The sequence below is a fragment of the Mustela lutreola genome, chromosome 12 (assembly GCF_030435805.1).
Source record: "Mustela lutreola isolate mMusLut2 chromosome 12, mMusLut2.pri, whole genome shotgun sequence".
Classification (NCBI taxonomy): domain Eukaryota; kingdom Metazoa; phylum Chordata; class Mammalia; order Carnivora; family Mustelidae; genus Mustela; species Mustela lutreola.
Window position 1 is genome coordinate 49,235,795 of NC_081301.1, and position 25,532 is coordinate 49,261,326.

Sequence of the window (25,532 nt, forward strand, 5' to 3'; positions counted from 1 at the left end):
TATTATGGGCATTTAAGATGCTCTTCAGGCCATAAGCTCATATAGTAGGATCTGCTACGAAATGACTGGCATAGAACAATTTTGAGAAGTTCCCAGTGGTTAAAATCAAAGCTTCAGAGCCTACAGTGGTCACAAAGAAAGCTGCTTCTACAAGACAGTCCTCATGTCATCGTCCCCTAATTCTGCAACAAATTTTTAGTTCCAGCACAGAAAGTAGTGCTATTTGGCCAAGAAGATGGTACTAACCATAATATCCATATCTCCTGCTCCATTTGACTGTAATGCTGTTAGGATGCCCAGAGCATATCTTTTCCATTTCTGTTACTGCAAGGCTACATCTGTTTTCAATAGTACACAATTTCCGCTATGCTATTGACAGATAACAGATAAGATATGCCCTAGGAGACCACAGCCACTATCTGGAACCAGAAATTTTATTTGAAGGCCTGAACCTTCCAACGTCATTAGTCCATGACTATTTCACCAGCAAAAATAGAGCACTGTCTTCCCTTAATGGCAGACCTCAGTTTCATCTCTCCTTTTCTGTTCATACTTTGTTTTCTCATGATGAGGAGGATGCATGATGTTTGAAAGTACTTTAAAAATCATGTACTTTTCGTTCACAGAAAAGGTAATGATTAAATCTCTCGATTTCCCTAAATAGTTTTATGAAGATTAGGTGGCCTCCATTTACTGAATAAATCTCCTTGCATTCTGCCTGGAAGGTGAATTCAGAGGGTTTTTTATTTCTACTTAGAGAATGCAAAGAGAGTGATGCCTTGGGCGCAGGCAAGTAAGTACACGAAAAATGTTCAACATCATAAGCTGTTAGAGAAATGCACATTAAAATCCCAACGAGATGGGGCGCCTGGGTGGCTCAGTGGGTTAAGCCGCTGCCTTCGGCTCAGGTCATGATCACAGGGTCCTGGGATCGGAGTCCCGCATCGGGCTCTCTGCTCAGCGGGGAGCCTGCTTCCTCCTCTCTCTCTCTCTCTGCCTGCCTCTCTGCCTGCTTGTGATCTCTCTCTGTCAAATAAATAAATAAAATCTTTTAAAAATAAATAAATAAATAAATAAATAAATGAAATTCCAACGAGATATTGTGCCTGGTAGAATGGCTAAAATAAATAATGACAGTACCAAATGCTGGCAATGCAAGCAAAAGAGCTGGATCATTCATACATTGTCGGTGGGACTATAAAATGGTTTAGCCACTCGGGAAAATAGTTTGGCAGTTTTTTTCTAAAACTAAAAACAGTCTTCTGACCCAGAAATTGTATCCTTGGGCATGTATCCCAGAGAAATGAAACTCCTTGTTATGCAGAAATTTGTACTTCAGTGTTCATAGTTTTTATTCATAATGGACCCAAACTAGAAACTATCCAAAAGGTCCTTCAATAGGAGAGTACGGTACGTCCATATCATAGAATACGACTCAACAAACTATTGATACAGGCAACAGCATGGTTGAACTTCAAGGACATTGTACCGAGTGGGAAAAGCTAGTCTCAAAAAGATACATTACTGCCTGATCCCACTTACGTAACAATCATGAGATAACTTAAATGAATACCAGATCAGCAGTTAAGGATGAGGCAAGGGGGTGGGTAGAGATGTAAAGAGGTAGCACAAGGTCAGCTTGTGGTAATGATACAGTTAAGTTATCCTAATGCATCAGTGGTTACGTGAAGCTATACATGTGATTAAATTGGGTCAGAGACACGCATACCATACACAATCACAAGGAAATGCACATGTAACTGGTGAAATCTGAATGAAATCTATAGATTGTACCACTGTTGGCTTCTTGGCTGTGATATTGAACTATAGTTAATGCGAGATGTTATCTCAGGGTTGGGAGGAGAGTAGTTAAGGGTGCATAGAACCTCCCTGCACATTTTATTTATTTATTTTTTTTGGCAACTATAATCAGTTGTGTTAATCTGTCATTATCTGTTAATCTATAATTGTTTCAATATGGAAAGGTTTTTTTTTTTTTTTGAGTGTTTCCTATTTGTTCCTGCCACCAAGAATTGTGACGAGGGTGAGCATTTAGCACAGTATCCCAGGCATGATTAGTGCTCAGCAAAAGTCAGCAGGGCTTTATATATGAACTCTGCTTTGCTACTTAATTGGAAGACTGTGCCTGAGGAGAGAGATTTAAACGAGAGTATAAGGTCCGCAAGAGCAAGGATTTGGACTGCTTGGGTCCCTGTTGTATCCCCATGCCTAGAACAGTTCAGCACGTATAAATAAGGTGCTCATTAAGTACGTGTTGGACTCTGAGGGATTTTGAAGATACCACGAAGGAAGATATGTGGCAAATGGGGAAAAGGGGAATAACTTGGTCATATCCAGGTTAGGACACAAATAAAAGAGCTAAAATGGCAACTTGCCAGGACTGCCTTCTGGATAGGAAAGATAAGTGAGCCGAGAAGATATTGAGGATAAATTTGAACTCCCATGTGACTCTCACTTCCCTTGATTGAGCATCAGTCTTAGGGGGAAAATTTAGAGAATTTCACCGTCTTCATGTCAAGTCCATTGGTGAGACTCCTAGTCCTCACCATGCACTGTGCTTTTCCAGGGTGTTCAGGTATCTCATGGTCCATGCCCAGTGGACCTATATTCCTTAATACCATGTCCTCCACTTACTACCTGGCCTTGTTCCATTCAGTGCCTCCACCAGCTAAAAGAAATCACTACTGGGACACCTGTGTTGCTCTGTCTTCAGCTCAGGTCATGATCCCAGGGTCCCGGAATTGAGTCCTATATCAGGCTCCTTGCTCAGCAGGAAGCTTGCTTCTCCCTCTGTGTTCCACTCTCCCTGCTTGTGCTCTCTCCCTCTTTCCCTGGCAAATAAATAAAATCTAAAAGAGATCACTACTACCGCACTCTGCTCTGCTATTAGTAGCACTGATCCACCTGGATTGGACTACCAAAAGGAAGACTGACTGTCTCAGGTTAAAGGACCCATGCAGTAGTGACGAGGCACATGTTAGCTGATGAATTGTTAGCTGATGTCATTCTCTGTTAGTCAAAACAGTTTCTACTGACCCTGATCTTAGCCCCAACACTGGATCCATGGTCCTCAACTCTTTTCCCTCGCAGAATGAGTTTCCTGCCTAGTTAAGCATCCTCCTCCCTTGCAAAGCTTTAGACCCACCTCTTTGTAGCTGTCAATCAAGATATCAATGTTCAATATGCTGAAGATATCCATGTTCAAGAGGGTGACAATCCCAGCCAAGCAAACAAAATGGCAAACGCTGACAATCAGGAATAAGTGGAAAATGCCAGCTTTAAAATAGGAATTCAAAGAAGAGAAGTTTTATTGTTACCTTTCCATGAGAATGAGGAAATAGAAGCCTGGTCAGTGCATACATCTCAGGTACATGGAAGGAGAATGAGAAGAAACAGTGGGGTCATTAGCAGTATCAAATGATAGGAGAATAGTGGCACAGTTCCATGTTGGGCTGAGAAGAAGCCATTTGTCTTCCAACTTTGCTATATTTGAGCATATGGGCTCATTAAACAATATATCTAATTTCACTTATTTATTTTTAAACATGCGTCTAGCACCACTGTGCTAGGTACTATGAAATAATATAAAATGGGGGGGAAATGGCCTCTGCCCTCAGAAGGATGCTCAGTAATGGGAAAGAGAGAAATGAGACAAGTGATACAGAAGAATGAACTAGGGAGCAAATAGGGAGATATAGTGAGTGTGAATGGAATATGGATATAGCCGAGCAGTGTCCCAAATGAATGCCATTGCTCTCCTGTCTCCATGACGTGAATGATCTTACTTCCCTCCTGGGCTCTCTTGAAACAGGAGAGCAGGTCAAGAAATGGAGCCAAGGGCGCCTGGGTGGCTCAGTGGTTAAGCCGCTGCCTTCGGCTCAGGTCATGATCTCAGGGTCCTGGGATCGAGTCCCGCATCGGGCTCTCTGCTCAGCAGGGAGCCTGCTTCCTCCTCTCTCTCTCTCTCTCTGCCTGCCTCTCTGCCTACTTGTGGTTTCTCTCTGTCAAATAAATAAATTAAAAAAAAAAATCTTTAAAAAAAATAAAAATAAAATAAAAAAAAATAAAAAAGAAATGGAGCCAATTCCCAGTATCAGTACCTTTTCAACAGGAATCTTATATACTTCATATTTGTATCCTTTATTGTTTTATCCAATGTTTAATTACATTTTCATTTGTATTTTTAATAATCTAAGTTGGGTTTACACAATACACATTTGCTTCCTGGGAATTCCAAAATCAATGTCAGCAAATCTGGCATCTCTCCTTTTCTGTGCATGTGGAAATATCGGGCTGGTGCTGGTCTGGTGAAAGTGAAATTTCTTGGATCACAAGTTTAAAATGTTGTGGAGAATCAATGTTATATTAATGAGGTTACATTGTGCCTAGGAGATCATGAAAGTGAAAAGTTAAATATACCAAAATCATAAAGTTACATTCAAATTATAGTCTTTTGTTCTTCTTGGAGTTCAGAGTTCCTTTTCTTTATGTTCATTAAACAATGTATCTAATTTCACTTATTTATTTTTAAACATGCGTCTAGCACCACTGTGCTAGGTACTATGGTATTATGGATTAATGTGAAAGTTCTTTTACAAAGCTTGTTGCCAATAATATGCCAAAACTTAATCACACTTCCCATTTCATTACTTTCAAAATGTATTTCAAATATTTAGTGCCCTTTTCTCTATGGTGGGTTTATAATTCTATAGACAGAATCATGTACTTTGAATTCTTCATAACTTTTGCCAGATTCTCTTCAAATCAGAGTAGATGTTTAATATGTGATTAATAAATTAATCATAAAGTGGTTTACAAAAGTTATGGTTAGGCCACAGTTAATTCATCTAAGTATATTCTTAAATATAACACTTGATGTTAAGTGATCTAACTACAGTCCTTTCTGTCTACTTAATTTTACAATAATAATATATCCTGGGATATGAGCTCCACAAGGACAGAGAATTTTTACAGTTTTGGTCACATATGTATCCCTAGTACCTAGAAAAATGCCTGGTATAGAGTAAGTGTCTGGTAAATATAGCCAAATAAGTATTATCAAATGGCTGAATTTTTCAATTCAAAATTTCCTATTCAGAGTTGCTCACTGATGCTTCAGACACTGAGAGTGTGATTATTTAATTTTTTTTTTGAACTGTTCTTTCCTTGAAACAAACAGCAGTAGTCCTTCAAGCGACATCAATAAATTGAAGACTGGGGACACCATGTTTCTAAACCAAGTAAATATAGACTAGTATGGTACATTCACGGTGATAAATGAGACCACAAGAGAGCCCCACTTTTCCCACCTACTGCTGAGCTATAAGCTCCTTCATACAAGTAAACCTGATATATGGGTAATCTAATTTGCAGAGTTACTTGAACCTATGCCCTTGTGAAGGTCATAAAAGTGCCTCCATGACCTTGAAGAGATAGAGCCAATGATGAAAATTCATGACGATTGTAAGTGAGTCTAAATAATAATGCTGGGAGAGCCAGAAAAAAATAACCCCTATTCTCTCTCTCTATTTTTTTTAAGATTTTATTTATTTGGCAGGCAGACATCACAAGTAGGCAGAGAGGCAGGGAGAGGAAAAGCAGGCTCCCTGTTGAGCAGAGAGCCCGATATGGGGCTTGATCCCAAGACCCTGAGATCATAACCTGAGTCAAAGGCAGAGGCTTAACACACTGAGCCACCCAGGTACCCCAATAACCTCTATTCTTGTTGCATTCCCAGGCATCATATTTTTGTACCAAACAAACACAAATAAAATCTGCCATTTTGGGTTCCTATCACTCACTTAGCAATACCATTTTCTGGACTCCATTGGAAGTCAAAGCTCATGAATAGCTTTTAATGTATGTAAACTTTTTATTATAATAGGAGTCTAGTGCCTCCAGCCTCCTTCCCATGGGCCACTGCTAGGAAAATTCCACTTTCTCGTTTCTCTGACTCTTGGGCTCTGGAGCCCAGCTGTCTGACTTCATATCCCAACTCAGTCACTGACTAGCCTATGTGGGCTTGAACAAATTATCCAACTTCCATCAACCTCAAGGTCTTTACGTATTAAAGGTGGCAGGAGCAGTTATAATACCTGTTTTCAGGATTCAATGAGATATTCATATATAAAGCACCTAGCACATATTGAACTTTCAATAGAAAGTTTCCATTATGACTAGAATCTGTTTGATTTGCAGAAAATCACTGTGGTTTGTCCAGCACCAGCATTTGCTGGCATTTTCTTTAAAACTCATGTCCTCTTAGACACTTTCCCTTCAAAGAAGCAAGGCAATCCAGACTTCATATGTGAGTGTACTTGGGATTCTTTGCTAGTCAAAGGAAATTTGTGTGACTACAGCCAAAATACCACCAGCAGATTGTGTTTGATTGGCATATTAAAATGGCTCATTAGCAATTGTGAGGATTTCTCAAGCAATACAACAAAGTATATTAACGACATCTGGATTTTGGGGTTGAGGGGAGATGAGAGATGACAGTGATAGTTGGGTTGTTAATTCTTAAATTACGTGAATTAACAGGAGCTTAGTATCCTGAGTACAGAAACAGGCTAAGGAATCTCCTGCTTCTCTCTAACCATTTATAAAATGAGAATTTCTGTTTTCTGTGTACCAGCATAATAAGTATTATTTTCTTGAAAAGAGAGAGAAGAGGGGTGCTTGGGTGGCACAGTTGGTTAAGCGTCCAACTCTTGGTTTCCGCTTAGGTCGTGATCTCAGGGTTGTGGGATCGAGCCCCTTGTGGGGCTCTACACTTTGTGCAGACTCTGCTTAGATTCTCTCTTCTTCTCATCCTCTCCAACTCACTCGCTCTCGTTGTCTCTCTCTCTCTCTCAAAAATAAAGAAATAAAACTTAAAAAAGAGAGAGAAGAAATTAGTCTATGTTTACTTAATGATTGACAGCAGCACATAAACAAGATAGATGATGGATGGATGGATGGACAGATAGATAAAGGATAGATAGGATGCTAGGAGTCCCTGGGTGGTTCAGTTGGTTGTGTCCAACTCTTGGTTTCAACCCAGGTCATAATCTTATGGGTCTTGAGATCCAGCCCCTGAGCTCAGCAGGGAGTCTGCTTAAAGATTCTCACACTCTGCCCAACCCCCATTCACATGCACCCACGTGAGTGTGCTCTCTCAGATAATCTTTTTTTTAAAAAGTACATTTAGAAGATAGATAATAGACATTCACATTGTGTATGTGATACTTGCTCAGAATTTTTTGATAATGGTATATGATCAGTAAAGTTTGGAGACACTGATAATATGCAATTGTGAAGATTTCAGCTGGCCAGTTACAGTGCAATTCTGCATCTTGAAGTTACCCTGTCCCCATGGCCTTGCTGGGAATTCCCAAATTGTATTTCTTAAAAATTTTAGAGTAGTTCACAACAGATGCCCCATCCCATTTGTTGTGAGCAGCTGCCCTCTCATGGGGTGAGCTTTCTTTCTTCAGGTTTTAACTGGGACCTTATTTCACTTTATCCAAACCATGATTCAACAAATGTAAGAAGTGCTCATACTGGACATGTTCACAGATCATCTCTGCACAGTCTGGCTTCCTGGATTCCGAGAATCCTAGTTCATCATGTTGCCTAATGAGCTCCAGCAGAAGTTGAATTCATCCTAAGCCTGTAGCCTTTCAGATCCAGATATTTCCCTTTTTCTCCTCACAAGCGACATTTTGATAAGTGAAAGTGTTGAGCAGAAACTTGCAGGGTTCCTGGGGTGGGGGAAGATGTCCTTTGGCTCACACGTGAGTTCTATCTTCTCTGAGTTTTCCAACCTCCAGAGCTTCCCTTTCACTTAATATCTACCCTTTATTTCCATTCTAAATGTGTTTCTTTGGTTTTTTTTTTTAATTTTTTCAGTGCATTTTTTAAAAGATTTTATTTATTTATCTGATATATAGGGAGAGAGAGAGAGCACAAGTAGGCAGAGCAGCAGGCAGTGGGAGAGGGAAAAGCAGTCTCCCCACTGAGCAGAGAGCCTGATGGGGAACTCGATCCTAGAACCCTGGGATCATGACCTGAGCCAAAGGCAGCCACTTAACCAACTGAGCCACCCAGGTCCCCCCCAGTGTATTTCTTTAAAACAGAGTTATGAAGTGGGTGTTCCTGCATCCTAGACTGCCACCTCCATCCTTCATTAATCTTTGAGATTCTCACTTTCTTCATGGGCAGAAACACTGGGATAATTACCCAGCAAGCAAGGGTTGAACTTACATCTCTTAGTATTTCTTTTTTTAGGAATTTATTAATCCTTCCCCCCTCAATGTCTTAGGGAGTCTGCTAAGACCAAAAAGAGATGATTTCACATCTGATTAAGTGGTAAGATTTCTTTCCTTTTAGATTTCCAAGTTTGAGGCTTTTGTACCTTCTAATCTTCCCATGGACTTTGAGATTTATTCACCTTTTTCCAGGAGAGTTGTTTTGAAAGTTATTATTTGTTACAGCTAAGTGAATTGAATGAAAAGGGAGACATCATTTCATAATTCCTTGTTAACTTCTTAAACAAAAATCCATTCTTCTCCTCCACCCAACCTTTCTAAATTCCAAGACATCATAACAGTATCAGTTAAGTATTAGATTAACATTTCTAATCACTAGCATGTATGTTTTAGGTCACATTAATGACAAAATAAGGATACTTTTAAATTTGTTTTTATAGACTTTGTACTGTGCTTCTGGGTCCTTAGCACAATAAATTCTGGTGCATTTCGCAGATCTAGTGAGAGATTATGTAAGTGGTAGAAGTTGATGGATGTTCCTTGACTGTTGTGAGTAATTGCTTATCTCTGATGCTGTGCCACTGTCCAGTTATCTTCTGGATTACGACGTCTTCCCAGGGACCCATTTGATGATGTGATTTGCCAGTGGGCAGTTACTGGTCAGAGTGAAAAAAGGACTGTTTGGTCACCATAAGGCCACACTGTGTTGTATTTGCCTGATACTGATGTGTCTGAGGTTGAAGCAGGGGCCTGTATATGAGGTAAATTTCTGTGTAAGGTCAGATCACACACTTTGTGGTCACAGAAGTCATTACTCCACTGGTGGTTTCAGAGGTTAAAGGAAGAAAGACAGTGTAAGGGTTTAGGAATGGTTGATAGTATTGAAAATGCTTTCTAAATGGGCTGTGTGTTTTTTAATGAGGGTGGGGTACTTTTGAAACACCTGGGAAATAGGTAGCAAAACTCCCATATAGAACTAGGGTTTCTACCAGGGAGAATAACAGGTACTAATGGCATCGTTCCAGTTGCTCAATTTCCCAAATATTTGCAGTGATTAGGGAAGAGGCCAGTTTAAGTTAAATAAAGGGTTGAATTACAGAATATTTTCTTTTAAGTAAAGGATGTATTCCTTATATCCCGGCCTCTTAGATGTCCTGCTTTCATGAATGAAGAGGAGCATCTGTGTTGATACACCAGAGCCCCATCCTGGGACCCTTGGGGATGCATTTTATGAAATCTTTTAAATACTCTTCAAGAATTTCCATGCATGTTCCCAACTGACTTAACAAATTTTAGCTGGCACAACCTTTCCACTAACCACCAGGAATTGGGCATTCAAATTAGTACAGCCCAAATGTGATATTTTGGTGGGTTTAAAATCAAGGGCATTTAAACACAAAATGTATAAGAAGAATGCCAAGATTAATCCTCAAAGTCCCATTAGACTTCTTTTTTTTTTTTTTTTTGGAAAGATTTTATTTATTTATTGGGCAGAGATAGCAAGAGAGGAAACACAATCAGGGAGAGGGAACAGCAGCTTCCTGGTGAGCAGGGAGCCTGATGTGGGTCTCGATCCCAGGACCCTGGGATTGTGACCTGAGCCGAAGGCAGATGCTTAGCAACTGAGCCACCCAGGATCCCCTAGACTTCTTTTGAAGAAGTTGTCTTCTTTATATACAGTGGGTGAAAATGACCTTGCCACCTGTTCACAATATTAAGGCCAACCCCAAACGCAGATAGTTAGCTAAATAATTTAGTGGTTAGAAATACTACAGGCTTATCAGCATCCACTATACACATCTGGATCTTTTCTTTTTTATCTTTACTAGTTACTTTCAGTGTAATTAAAACCCCTCTGAAGTTGAATTTCTGACATAGTCAGCATCGTGTCCCCTAGGACTGTGAAGCGCCTTCACCCCAGGGCCATTAAGGACTAAGCGAGGCTGAGTCCATTAAGCATGAGGAATTAGCAGTAGAAGCGGGTGAGCCCCCCAAAATGAGCAATTATCATCATACAGCATGCTTCTCACTTCTTTTACAACAGGGCTAGATAAAAGGAAAGTGGAGGGGTCTTCGTGGCCTCAGTTGCCATTTATGTATGTAACAAAACATACATGTGGTAGCCTGATATGTATTCGTGTCTGCAAGTTACACTTGAAAGAAAACTAATGATGTCAACTTCTGCTGACATTAAACAGTGGGAGATTTTGTAAAGCATTTCAGACGTTGCTCTGCACTCACTGTTTTCTTTGTAGAATCTATGTACAAGGCCTTTTCTCTCCACTTATTGTGTCTTAGGATCCATCTTTCTTATGAGAGAAAAAGGAAGTCAATAGGGCAGATCTTTTTTTTCTCCCTGGCAGACCACGGGACAGGTTTGATATATTTTTCCCTCCTCAAATATTTTCTTTAAATATATATATTTTTAAATCCAAACTCGCAGCTGGTTACAGTTTTGCTCTCATAAAGACCACCCAGGCTCTTTCCTCCTTTTCATCCTTTTCCTGTGCTATCAATCCCAGCTCATAATTATTTGTCTCCCATTTAGCCACAAGGTGTAAATTTGCTAACTGAAAAGGCGTGCTCTGACAGTTCATCTCATTGTGTGTCCAAAGGCTGAGCTTGCTGCACCAGATAACTTCCCTGGGGGATTGTTCTGTAAAATGTGGGGCCATTTGTTGAGCTGTCTGATGTAGAAGAAGGGAAAATGAAAGGACCTGCCAGAGAAAAGTGGGATCATACAGTGCCTTCAGAGCAAAAAAGGGAAATCAAAGAACAATTTCAGGTCCACTTCAGTCTCCAAGCACGTTCCTGGGAACTCGGGGATCAGCGATATTTTCTTATTCATGTTTTTAGGGAAGTCACTGAGAGAGAGCCCCAAATCAGGGGAATGGTGAATTTAGAACGCCCAAGGGCTGTGCTCAGAAATTACCACCAGTGGAGGGGCGTCTGGGTGGTTCAGTCAGTTCAGCATTTGACTCTTGATCTCTGCTCAGGTCACGATCTCAGAGTGGTGAGATTCAGCCCCGTGTCAGGCTATACACTGGGCATGGAGCCTGCTTGGGAGTCTCTCTCTCTCTCTCTCTGCCCCTCCCCTCACCTATCTCCCTCTCTAAAAAAAAAAAAAAAAAAAAAAAAAAAATTACCACCAGTGCAGGATGCTTCTGTCTGGGCCTGAGACTTACAGGGTCTTCGAGGACCCATAAAAATGTTTGGAACCAGAAGAAAAAATATATGTTGATATTGAGTCGAAAATCTAAAAAAGGTATCCACAGGATTATTAAATGTTTAATTGAATGTCTACAAATATTTAATATCAACTTCATTAAGTATGAAATTTAGTCTTCTTAAAAGTTACATTATATGTGAAAACAAATTATGGATTCAGTTTCTCACATTCCAACATCTCAAGCATGCCAGTCATAATTAAACAAATTGCATGTAGCCAATAATTTGAAATACAAAATCATAAAAGGATTATAGGAATCTTTTCCATTTTTGTACATGGAAGTGTATATTTTAGGTGGGATAGGGAAGCATCTTAACATTCTTATATAAAGACATGTAGTAAGACTGAGAAAGAGAGTCTAGGGTTCATGAAGGTTCTAAAACAGGTCCACACTGTGTACTCACCTCCATATGGGACTGATTATTCCTGAAGACTTGATCACCAAAGATGCTAATGGGGAGGACCAGAGGCTAGCCCAGGAGCAGTGTTGCAGTTTGTTCTTGCTGTATGCACCTGTAGTTGAGGTGTGGTGACAAAGATGGTGTGGTCTGAGCATGAAGAAGGTCACAAAGCACTTACACATCGTTAAAAAGATGGCGGGATGGTGTCCTGCTTCTGCCGAAGGAGAGCGCGTATTAAATTGACAAGGCAAAGCCAGCCGGTTGGATCATGTTGGTAGAACCCCTGTGTCCCTTTGTTGGAGTTGTGTTCTCTCCTAACAGATGACCAGGCCCTCAGGCACCCTGGTGTTTTAGTCAACCTTTCTCTTCTTGACAGATATTTCCATTTTCAGAATGGAAACCTTGAGGTGGTAGAGGCAGAAAACGTGTGTTATCAGAATTCTGCGTGTGACGGTCTTAGTCTTTAATTCAGTGGCTTGACTTCTTCAGGCTTTATTTTATTCACTGTACATGGAGCAATGAATGTGGATTCCCTCCAAAATACTTGGAAAGCAATACTTCCTTGTAATTCCAATCCCCAGCAATAACGACTAATAACAGTTCTGTATGATTCTTGCTGCATTTTTTTCCTTTACATATACTAAAGCATTGTTCATTTATTCTCCTCCATCAAATGACATGATAAATAAGATTTTACTTTTTTTCTACTTGAGCAGTATATCTTAGATATTTTTACATGTCTATACGTATGTACCTACCTCAGTAACTTTAATGACTGCATGGGATCCCATCGCATTGGATGGGCCATAATGGATTGAACTGCGCTCCATTGCTGGGCATTGGGGATGGCCATTCAACTGTGAGAGTTCAGGAGAATGGACCATGGGCCTAAACAAACTGTTATATATTGGCTAGCAGTCTACCACAGGCCCCCTGTGTTGGATCCTTCCTGTGCAGAAGCAGGAAGTACCCAATCTTTCCTTATACTGATGCTTGTTTTTAAATGTAAGACCGACCTGGGACTTGTTGTTTATTTATTTCTTTGTCTTTTGTTTTTGCCTTTTTCTCTTCTGCAGTCCTCTACGGCCAGGGACAAGGATGAGCAGGCTCTACCGGTAGGAAGCAGTAGCTTTGTCTACACCTGTTCATGTGCCTGTGGAGAGTATGGGACGGGGTGGGAGGAGGAGGGCTCCTGGGCTCAACAAACCATCTTCCCCCTTGGGATACTTAAATGGCTTAATCTCCTGGTATATATGCATACTCAGTCCTATTGGTGTCGACTGTATTCTGATATTCACTGATATTCAAATTATTTCTGGGACTAGATTTCAAAACGTTTGAGTTCTCTCTTTCATTTGGCATAAACTTTTATGTGAGTTAAAAGAATGAAATATTTCCAGATTGCATCCCATGGGATGTTGAGCTGATATTTGGGGACAGTGTGGGATCTGATGCTTGATATCTATTTTTTGTATATCTGCATGCCCTTACTTTTTGGTTGGAAATTTCTTTTGGTTCCATCAAAAGAAATGTTGCACGAGACCTATATATTTAATAAATACATGATACCCTAAAGAATACCCAAATAGATGTAATCCTTTGCCAGTGAAGTTCTCCACAACGAAGTTCTTCCAGTTTCCTAGAATGAGCATAGTAACAGTGATTATGACAAATTATTAACAACAAACACATTTTCCAGTTCCTATCCAATTAACACATCACATTCTGTAATGTGAAAGATGGCGAAGAAATGACCTTCAGAGTTTTTGTGTTCAGCCAGCAGACAGTGGTTACATTTCAACTGAAGTTAAGTCTCTTAGCCTTGCCCCTAAGATATTTTGAACCTTAATTTTCTGGATCAAATATTACAACACATTAAAAAATGTTACAGATTATTAAGACTGCAAAGGCTGGTAATAAAGATACCTATGACCCCATCCATCTTCCTGTTGTGCTCAGAGCAAAGACTCAGGACATTCACTGAGAGCCCATCAGATATGCCAGATCTGGTACTGGGCTAGGCATACAAACCAAATCTCTTGCTTTGAGGAACTCATGATCAGGTTCACAATCTCCTCTGATTCTTCTTCCATCAGAGTTGGGAGTATTTCCAAAGGCATATCAATGATAGTAAAATTACACTAAGAAAGTCAGATGTTTCCATGTATCTCACACTGACATTTTACCCATACCTCAAGTAACCATGGCTTTTCACCTTTGTCCCCAAATATGTAGACCACAATTGTTAATAAGTATTCAAAAAATAAGAGACCTCGAGGCATTGTCCAAGTTAGCCAAGTTAACCAGATTTCTTTAGTGTTATACTCGGTTGTCTAATGTGTATCATAAAATGCTAAAGGTGGGTTGGTTTAGGATGTAGCACTTGCCAAATATATTCAATTGTGAAGTCTCTTGGGGGACCCTGCTTGGGAAGCCCCCTGGTGGGTCTTGACTGTGATGGCATATATTGAAAGCCCCATAAGTAGATAGTTGGGAGACTTCATGGGAAATCGTATTTTATTTTTACCTGGCCCCAGAAAAATTTCATGTTGAGATTTTGGACCAAAAGCTCAATAAGCAATTAATTCCTTCGCATTACCTTATCTCTCTCCCTCTTAAATCAGGCTGTCTGTAAACCTTGACTGCACAAAATCAACCGAAGGGGGAGAAAGCAGTTCCCAGTCAGGTTAAAAATCCATCAAATCCTGAGGGTTTAGGATGTCTTTTTTGTAGCTTATTTGCTTTTTGAAGATGCCATAAAAAGAGTTTGTTGGTATCCCACTCTAAAAGTTCTTTCTTTCTCTCTTCCCTGTCAGTTTCACCTCCTTGGCCAAAGGGTCACACCAATAGTTTATGCAAAAGGAGCCCCCCTCCCTCCAGCTTGGAAGTCAGGACGTTTTTCAGTAGATTCTTAATAGGAGTTTCTTTCCCTTTAGACTTTTAGTAGAGACCATAGGGCTTCATGAATTAGGACTGTGGTCTCCAAGGTAGAGATGGGGTACCACAGGAGATATGCAAGCTCTTCTTTTGAGGAGCAGGGAGAAAATATTAGCACCTCTATCATTTTCTTTCTCTATGATTCTTCATAATTTCTCCTTTTGCAAGTGTTTTTTCACAGATATGTTTACATTTGGGTAGTAGTAGATATAAAGACAGACATAGATACATATATTCATACTGAAAAATTTTATAGATAGGGCGGCCAATCTAAACATTTTAGAGACCATCCACCAGTTCAGATAACAGATTTTGAGGGAAGCAAACCTGAGACCCATTTCTCTATCCTCCATTTTTTGTCTCGTTTCACTTCTCTGGGACAATGTACTCCCCTCTCTAAAGGGAATAATGACTGTATCGAGTTCAGAGGGCTCATTTTGAGACTGAGATAAACTAGTGAAGGTAAGACATTGTACATTGTATGCTAGTACATTGAATAGCATTCAGTAAATGCAAAAAAAAAAAAAATGGTAACAATGAATTCATTTAGGATATGAAAAAGCCATTCCTTGGCAGGATTTGAAATGTACTTTGAGCATCTTTGGTACAATAGTGTGTCGTCATGTGACAGAAATCAGTGACTACCAGACTAAGTGAGGTCTTGTCTGTAATACACTCACCTATAGTCTTGGAGAGCTAACGGCACTTTTCTCTGGTTTCTCTGCTCAGGCTAAGCCCCGTCTCCAACGAGGTGGAAGTTCTGCCTCCCTCCACAACAGTCTCATGAGGAATAGCATTTTCCAGCTCATGATTCACACCCTTGACCCACTGGCTGAAGGTAAATGTCAGGCATGAGTTGGGGAGCTCTTGTTGGGGGGTGGGGGGAGAGGGGCGGAAGAGGATGTAAAAAAGGCTTCTTTTCAGAAAACATGTTTACGCTCCCGTCGTACAAGCCTGCCACTGTCCTCGTGGGGAGCATCTGCCAGAGGAAGCCCTGGGCCCTTGGCCTGCTTTATCTGCAGCAGCTCAGTTCACAATTGGAGAGTCTTGTACCAGGAGTGGGACCTAAGGTCTGGGTACTGATTCTGTCTTTTGTTGCTCCCAGCATAGAGTTTGTGAGGAGGCGGAGAAGACAAAAAGGTTTTTCTCCCTCCCAGCTGGAGGGACAGCTCTCTTTCTTCATCCCTCCCAAGTTCTAAAATGACATTGTATTTGGAAATTAAATTGTGCATCTTTCAAAAAGAAATAAGAGAACTCTATGACTTAGGACCATGAATAATCTGGGGAATGATGCTCACTGTAGAACATTGATATTATCCTGATTCTTTGGCAGTTGGAGGGTGGTGGGCGCATCTGAGGAGACTTCTCGAAGGTAACTGCTTAGGATCAGTCTCAAAAGGCCTGGTTCACCTTCTAGGGAAATCCTATAAAACATCACAAGGAATCCGGTATTATGCTCTGTTAAGTTTTACTGATTCACAATAAAGGCAGATCCGTCCTGTTTCTTAACTTGCAAAGCTGTCCTAAAATTTTAACTTTCTAGTAGGTAGATATGTTATGTGTCCAAAAAATATCAGAGTGAAGCTGCCAGCCAGGGGAGCGAGTGTAAGCTAGTGTGTTCTCCCTTCATCTCCGGACCTTGTAATTGGGCCTGACGTTACATGAGGGCCAACAGGAATCGTTGGAAGAGCATGGCCTGGGACACGTGGGATGAGATTGTCAAACCGTGTCACATATATCAGAGCTCTTGCCCAGTATAAAGCTTTGCTGAATAATTTCAAGGGTACGGGTCACCAGGAGAGTCAGATGAAGGAAAGAACATTTGGAGACCTCAAGAGTGGCTCCCCAGGTCCTATCTTCCCTCACCAAATACTCAACTCTCACCCAGAATAGTAGGTGAGGATCATGGGGTCACCTATCACTGCACAGCATTTTGATTATGAAACATCTCCATTTTATATCCCAGAGAGTTGTACAGCTGACGTGATATTCCCCAAGGAGGCCTGCCTCATGGACTCTGAGTCCTGTTTACTAGAGGTAGTCTTTAGCCTAGATCATTACTCTTTACTCAGAGGCCCACTAGATGGGACACTTAGAGTCTCTCTAGTACTTGGTTCCTTCATCTGTAGGAAGAGTTACCTTGGTCTAACGCTTTACGGTTGCCAAAGCATTTTCACACCTGTGAACTTACCGCTCCATAATTACTTCTCATAGTCAACGATGGATACTAATTGCATAAAATATCTACCACCCAAGTAGATCTCAAACAGATCTCCTCTCTGTGCCAGCTGTCGCTTCTGAGCCAGCCTCGACGCTTGCCGGCATTCCCGTGGGGCCTTCCTAACTGGTTTCCCACTGCCTCCTTGCCTCCTCCTCTGCATGTTTTTCACACGGCTCCCCAGGTAGTCCTCTTAAAAAGTCAATCAAATTATGTCACTCCTACTGCAGTGGCTTTCCCGTGGCTCTTGGAAGAATTGAGAAATTCTTCTCATGGTGCATATGATCTGCCTCTTTCTCCACATTGAGTTTGATTCACTTTGCCTTAGCCACAGAGACCTTTCTGTCTTCAGACAGGTACTTCTTTCCTGCCTCAGGGTCTTTCTTTGCATGAGCTCTTACCCAGAATCCTTTTCGTCCTCCCACCCTCTTCCTCTTCCCCTGCCTATATTTCAGGAGGCTGCCTACAAGACACTCCCCAACCACCCGGTATAAATCAGGGCCCCAATCCTCATCTCTGAGTCCCCTTTGTCCTTCTTGCTCTCATTCTATTTTGTGTGATTATTTGTTTATTGCCTCTCTCCTTGAGGGTGTAGTAAATTTCTAGAGAACTCTATTTTATTCATTAGTTTCCCCTAAACTCTAGCAGAGTACCCAGCACAGAGTAGCTGCTTAAAAGAAAGATTAAGCGGCATGGCCCACGTCAGGCTTTTGACCTGATAGTCACAGGATTTCAAAGCCCTCTAAAGCCCCACAAATTGTATCTTGGTTGTTTTGAGCCGCCGCCATCTTTTCCACTCCATCACCCTGAAGGGCCATATGAGAGAAGAAAAGAACCATTGTATCTGCCCCAATGTGATTATGAGTAGGCAACTGAGTACATTTATTTTTCACAAGGCCACATTAGGAAGTAATTAAGAGGACGGACTCCAGACCCCACCTCACTGGGTCTAGATCTCAGCTCTGCATTTACTACTGTGTGACCTTGGACAAGTTACCTAAGCTCTCTGTACTTTAGTTTCCTCCTCTGTAAAATCAGGATGCCTACTTCATAAGGTTGTCATAAGGATTAAAGGAGTGAATATACAGAGAGCATTTAACACACTCTCCGTAGTAGATCATAAGTACGATCCGCTACAGGTTTGGAATTATTCTGTTTCGTTATTTTGAAAAATGATGCATCATATGATTTTTTTTTTTTTAGATTTTATTTATTTATTCATTTAAGAGATAGAGAGACAAAGAGCACAAGTCAGGGGAAGAGCAGAGGGAGAGGGAGAAGCAGACTCCCAGCTGAGCACAGAGCCCAACACAATACTACATCTCACTACCCTGAGATCATGCCCTGAGCCAAAATCCAGAGTCGGCTGCTTAACCAACTGAGCCGCCCAGGCACCCCTGATTCTTTTTAATGTAAAATATTCAAAAGTCTATGATTTAAAAAAAAAAAAAATCTCCCTCCTCCATCAACCTCCCAATTTTTTCCAGCCCTCCCCCCAGTTCTCCCCACAAAAAACTGCACAGTGACCCATTCTGGGGGCTCATTCCAGAGATATCCTGTGTTTCTACAACTGCAGGCGTGCGTGCATGCACACACGTGTGTCCTCACCCCCAGGTCCCCCAAATCTAAATTTCTCTGGTGTTTGTCTGGGAGAGTTCAGATCTGGGTAGGGCTTGTTTTCATTCTTCCTCTTTGGTTGGGGAGGTTATGCTTTGTTTCTGTGAGATAAGAAAGAGTGAATCTGGGTTTGTCTCCGAGTCAGGCCATCAGTGATTTTCCGAAACACCTGGCCCTTGTGGGGCCGTGTGCAATTAAAGTGTTTGTTCCTGCTGTAGCAAGATGTGCCTTCCAAATCCAGTGCCTGCTTTCAAGGTGAAACCTCTCCCTGAAAGACGGGGAGCGCTCTGGTGGTGTGAATCCGAGAGAATGAGGAAAGCCATAATCAGTTCTGGACTTGGGTGATTAGAAAATATGGAAAGCACTTCAATGCTCTAAAATTGCTCCATAGCATGCGGCCAAGAAAACAGATTGCTTTGGTATTTTTCCCCCAAAATTCACAATCATTTTCCGTTCCAAGAACAGCCCAGAAAAATTAACCCACGGCTCTCAGAAATAGTCATCTCTCTTTTCGTTTGCATCTACTCGCTTGAATTCACACATCCTCGTGCCAAACTTTTAATGATACAGAGCCTGCTGGTTACATCAGTGGACGGCTTGAATGCCGCTGAGGCTTCCCCGTTACACTGAAAGAGGCCCCTTGAGGCTCCTGGCATCCACCTCGGTGGGCACTGGTGTCTGGGTCACAGAGTCAGTGTTCAAAAAGGCAAGTTTTCAGCTTCCTCGGGGACTGTCATCCAGGACCAATGGCTTATGAAAAGACCTTTGTCCCTTGGTCTCATTGGTGCCTCTCTCAGGTTTGTGTCTTCCGTGATCCAGTGACTGAGCTGTTGTCTTAGCTGGCACTCCGTATATCTGAGCCTGAGTCACAGATCCAGCAGTTACATATCTATTGCTATGTGTCTATCAGAGCACCCAGGATGCAGGTGGCTTAAAGGGCCTCTGTCTTATTATTGCTCATGATTTCCTGGATCAGGAAACCGGGCAGGGATTGGCAGGGTGATTCTTCTGTTCCCTGTGGAACAGTATCCATGGAGGTCATTTGGTGTTATTCAACTAGTAGATGAGCTGGTTAGAAGGTTCAAAAGGGCCTCACGCTCACATCTGGCACTTTTTTCCTTAAGATTTTATTTATTTATTTGAGAGAGATAGAGAGCGCAAGAAAGAGAGAGCACGAGCAGGGGGAGGGCCAGAGGGAGAGGAAGGAGCAGACTCCTCACTGAGCAGGGAGCCTGAAGTGGGGCTCAATCCCAGGACCCAGGGATCATGACCTGAGCCGAAGGCAGAAGTTTAACCAACTGAGCTACTCAGGCACTCCACACCTGGCACCTTTGAAGGCACAGCTGGAAAGCTGGGCTCAGCTGGACCCCCCTGACTCTCCATGTTGTCTCAGGGCTTTTCCACATGGTTGGACACAGTGGCTCAGGGTTCCACGAGCACATCTTCCAAGAGGCCCAGGGATAAGCAGCAAGGATTTCAGGGACCCGGCCTGGGAAGTCCCCAAATGTCATTTCTGCATGCTACCAATCAAGCAGTCACAGAGGTCAGCCCAGACTCTAGAACAGGACAAGGAGACTCTATCTCTCAATGGAAAGACACCCAAGAATTTGAAACCTTTGATCAAATCCAGTCTGTTTCAAGGACACATCTCACTGACCACGGATTGATTTGTGTGTTGACTGGTGTGCTCTAGTCAAACCAAACTGTGGGGAAGGGACAAAGCCACCATCAGCCTGCTTTGGATGAAGGTTTAGTTCAAAACAAGATGGAGCCGTTCCCTTCCAAGGGCCACAGAATGAACAAGATATTGTTCATGAAAGAAAAGAATATGCTTATAGCTGACATAAATGGTTGGAATAAGGAATTTGTTTCTTTCATAAGAAAGCCCTAGAAAGCTGACATTATCATATTGGTGGGGGTGGGGAGTGTCACAGAATGGCTGTCTGAATTGATCTTTCTAATACCATCAGTGTCTCATATTGATTTTCACATTTTCTCGAAACAAGCCGTTATATTTACCCAGATATACATCTTTATGAATCTAAAAGGATGCTGGCTGTAGGACTTTGGGATTGGATAGCTTCTCCTATCCATTTGTCTAAATGATAATGCCACTAACTAATATTTGCCAAGTGCTTACCACGAGCTGGGCCCTCCGTGGTGCGGTCTACCTAAGCCATCTCCTGTAACCCTGACATTAGCCCTGCTCTGTCATTTGGAGAAGGACACTGAAGCGTAAAGAGGCTGCCTCCTGCTCCCCAGGCGATACAGGCAGCCAATGGTAGGGCCACAGTTTGAACTACATCTGCCTGACTCAAAGTCTGTGTATGCTTCTTGGGTTACTGTGCTGCCTCGTGTAATGTCATGTCTGACTCAGCATTCCCTGATGTCATGATGTAGACCCCAGCCTAAACAGCAGGCCCTCTGACCCATCCCTGGACCAGTCACACACTTGGTTCATAAGATGTGAATTTCCCATGCACACGCCTGTGCAGCAAGGCCAGTCTTGGCCATGGCTCCTCCCATCACAGCCCCACGCCTTGAGAGCCAGCCACTCTTGGGGGCTGGCTTGCTCTCCTCCCTCAGCTGCTGCCCAAGTTCATGAGTTACTGTTGATCTCCCTGACCAGGACAATATACGTACTACCCTACCCAGGAAAAGGTACCCGTAGCTAAGTCTGCAACTGCAGGGGAGCCCAATGAGTGGGTGATGGAATGGGGAGACCGATGTGAGGACAAGGCACGTGGAACACCATTAGAGTCTGGTTATGTAGCAATGAGGTCAGCCTGTGGTCCAACATTCAGACTGCCTGGGTTTGAAACCTGGCTCAGCCTCTTGCTCTGAGACCCCAAGGCAGCTTCTCACCCTCATTGGGCCTCCATTTTCCCACTTCTAAAATGGGATAATGATAGCACCATCAGCACAAGTTTCTGATTTGTATTCCTCCACCTTTCAGGACTTTGGTTTCTTCACCTGTAAGAGAGAATGATGGTTCCACTATCAATACAGGAGTGCCCCCAAATCATTACATCAGTGTTCATTGAGTGTTAGTGGTGACTTTCCAGTTAAAAGTGTTTTCCGTGTCATGTAATAGAATCCAGCTGCAATGGCTTAACATAAGAGGTTTCTCTAAGGCTTTATTTTTTTTGGAGAAGTTTTCGGTCTACAACCCTATTGAGAGGAAGGAAAAAGATTTCCCGTAGACCACTTACCCCCACACACATGAACATCCTCCCTCATTATCAATGCCACTCACCAGGATGACACATTTGCTACCAAGGGTGAACCTACACTGACCTCACAATCCCCCCAAAGTCCTTAGTTCACCTTGCAGTTCCTTCCTGGTGCTGTAGATTCTAAGGGTTTAAGCAAATGTATTAGGACATATATCCATCATTATAATATCAAACAGAGTATTTTCTTGCCCTAAAAACTGTCTGTGCTTTGCCTGTTCATGCTTCTCATGCACACACACACGCACACACACACACACACGGCAACTGCTGGTCTTTTTACTGTCTCCATAGTTCTTGCCTTTTCTAGAATGTCACAGAGTTCGAATCGTACAGTATATTCTAGACTTTCCAGGTTGGCCTTAATAACTTTTTAGGGTTCCATTTCTCTGATTTAACCAGAAGCAGTCCGAGCTGGCCTCACAGCTCTCCTCCATCCAGAGCTTGTTTCTCTCCTCCTCATCCTCAGAGGAAGGCAGCTGCTCCCCTCCAATGCCCGCTCCCCATCTATATTCTGGGAAGAAGACTGTGCAGTTGTCTTTTTTTAATCAGAAAAACCTGAGTATTCCCAGAAGCAGACTTCCACTTCTGTAACACAGGTCACTACAGACCTGTGTGACTACCCGACTCACAAAGAAGCCTGCCCCAACATGGAACTCCACGTAGATCCCAGGGAAGGTCAAATGTGTTCCCCGTCTTCTTCCTTTCCCTGGTAACCTTAATCCGGTCTTCTTGGGTCCCTGATTTACAGAGAGGAGAGGTGACCTTTCCTTTCTTTCTCCCTTTTAAAGGGCTCTCTGTTGGCCCACAAGTCCAACTTTTGTCCAGTGGCCCTGGATCCTTCTCCAGAAAAGGCATGCCCCCAAACCCACCATCTAAGAAGCCCGGGTTTCCTAAAGCCGAAGTGAGATCACTCCCCACCTCTGCTCACCCATCTCACCAACGGCAAAAGCTCTAGTGCATGCCATGACCCTAAGCCCCCTGGACCCTGGCCTCCCTCCCTTCAGATCAGCCTTCCCCTGTCACTTGACCAGAGAGGCCTTATTCAGTCAGCCTTTGAAAAGTAGCAACACCAAAACAATGGTGATAAATCAGTTTGGGATCTTCCTTGACCCGCTTTATTATTTCTCTGTACCACTCACTACCATGAATGTGTTTATTTGTTCTTTGCTGCCTATCTCTCCCTGGTATCGCAGATAGGGCAGGACACGGGGCCCAGCACACATATGGACCTCACTGTGTAATTGTTGAATGCATTAAATGAGGGCTTGCCTTTATGGTTTTCCTGCTGGAGGGCTCTATGTCTATAGCCGTGTAGACTGTCTTAGCCCATGTCCTGTCAAAGGGCTCTCTTCTGTCGTGACTGACAAAGTCCTCGTCATTTGAGGTGTCTCTGCGATAGTGAAGAGCAGTCATTTGTGCCCCCTGCCTCTCACATGACACGGACGTGAGGTAGCTGCTCAGTCAGTATTTGCTGCATGATGGAATAAATCTCCCTCTGGTTCTGCTGGGATTGCTGCAGTGGCAAATGTTTGCTGTCTGTCTCTCGCCTTCTCGGTGAGATCTCCTGTCCCCTTCTTCTGCTTTTCTTTCCCAGGTCTTGGTTCTCCGATTTTGCTTCCTCTTCTTCCTCTTAACCTACCTGTCGTTCTTTTACTAATTGCATTCAAGGGACCTAATTTTATAGAGTCACAGAATTAACCATCACTCCAAAATCCTAAAAATTTTATTGGCTGAGACTTTGATTCATTTTACCGCATCAAACACCTAAAAAATAGCATCTACCCCATCACTGCATGTGAAATTGTGTGTGAGACGGAAATCCCAAAAGAAGAAGTTCCTCATTCAATCTCCATGGGTTCTAGGATCACCTTCTACAAGTCCAGTAATTTCTTCTTCCTTGTGGAACTTTAAAATTTGATTTACATTTTTTTGTCACAAAAACAGTTTTATTATTAATGGCTGAATCTAACAAAGGAGCGCACCTGATACCTTGGCAGTACCAAAGAAAGAATACTTGTCCCGTGGATTGTCATGGAGAGGAAGGATGATTTCACTGTGGGGCCTGAGGCAGTTTAGAGCAGCAGGTCCCCATGCCTGCTCTGCCATTCCCTTCAGGCTGTTTTTCATGACAAAAATCTTCAGAATCCCATAATGAGATGTCTGACCATGACACTGTGCTCCTACCTACCTTATTTGCTGTTAGAAAGACAGACAAATTTTCCCCATTATAAATTCACTTCACGTTACCAGAACCAGCCAACCTATTCACCTTACATCCATTCAGACCGGTTCAGGGAGCGTCCTGGGAGACTGGCTGCTGCCTTCCTGAAGGACAGTTTTGCTCCTTCCTTCCCCCCTCCAGTAGCCTTTGTGACAGCCCTGTGCCATCTGTCCCATGCTTTATCAGTCTGGCTCAGGCAGTGGGAGGTGAGCAGGCAGCTTTGGTGACCTGAATTCCAGGACATCTCAATTGTAAAAGCCTCACAAATGAGTAGCAAATACTATTTTTTTTTTTTCACCATCTTCCTGCATGGGTTTTCAAACTTATTTAAAAAAAAAATTAGCAGTAGAAACTTTGCTCAAAAGAATTCCCACAGGGGAGAGTAAAAAAAAAGATGTTTTGAACTGTCAGAACTGCTAAGGGTTCACTCAGGTCAAATCCTTCAGCAATGTGCCTGATTCAATAGCCTTCCTCTAGATGAGTGAAAATCAACATAAAAGCAATAAAGACAGCACCTATAAAATCCAACAAAACCATCAAGTACCCAGCATTAACCCAAAAGAAATGTTTAAGAACTTAATAGCAAAAACAATAAGTAATCGTTTCTGAAGAACATAGAAAATCCAAATAAATGTTGACCTATTATAAAGATATGAGTTCTCCCCAAATTAAACTCTAAATGTGACCCAACCTTAATTGAAATCCTGAAAAAGATAGTTCACGGGACTTCATCACTTGGCTTGTAAATTTATATAGAATAAGCAAGGGAAGCCAAGACACTTTCCATGAAGAAGAACAAAAAGGGAGAATAGGCCCAACAGAGATCAAAATGCAGCTTTGAGATACTCTGGTTGAAGTACTTGGGCAGGAAGGGGGAGAGGCTAGACCCAAGGCAACTGGGGTCTCCCCAGGGGACAACCCCTAAGGAATAGCAATAAGATGTGAGAGCCACTGTCCCATGGAATCTGTTCATTGTTCTAGGCGAGGCACTCTGGGGGATAGGAGAAGGGCTTCTGAAGGCACTAGAGCCATTTATTTGAAGGAAGAAGCCCTCAATCCTGAAGTGATAAAAGTACACATCACATGATGACAAGTGTGGATTCATGAACCAAGTGGGGAAGCTATCTTGGGGCACACAGAGTGCCGAACACAGTGGTGGGCAGGACAGGCTCTCAGCGTGGGTGAACATGGCTTGCCAGATCTTGAGGAAGGTCGTTTCAGGGTGTGAGCCTGAGGGCAGGCCCAGCAGGAAAGTACAGCTAGAGAGTGAGCTTTGAGTGTGGTTCTCAGAGGAGGTGAGGAGCCTGGGCAGACAGAGAGAATGGCAGTGATTTAAGGCATTGGAACCAGCAGAATCAGGGAGATCCCAAACTACTCTTGTTGACCCAACCACAATGGGGGCT

At 42.5% G+C, this 25,532-nt stretch overlaps 1 protein-coding gene across 4 annotated transcripts in view; it reads left to right on the forward strand.

The window, feature by feature from the left end:
• The window catches only part of SLC24A2 (solute carrier family 24 member 2), a 247,518-nt gene that overhangs the window by 134,496 nt on the left and 87,490 nt on the right, over window positions 1–25,532 (forward strand). For 2 of the 4 annotated variants that reach the window (XM_059143370.1, XM_059143372.1), the window contains exons 3-4: window positions 12,977–13,015; window positions 15,567–15,675. In XM_059143370.1, coding sequence (XP_058999353.1) covers window positions 12,977–13,015; window positions 15,567–15,675 — 148 coding nt within the window. The remainder of the gene's footprint in view (window positions 1–12,976; window positions 13,016–15,566; window positions 15,676–25,532) is intronic. The other 2 variants (XM_059143371.1, XM_059143373.1) reach the window with 1 other exon arrangement.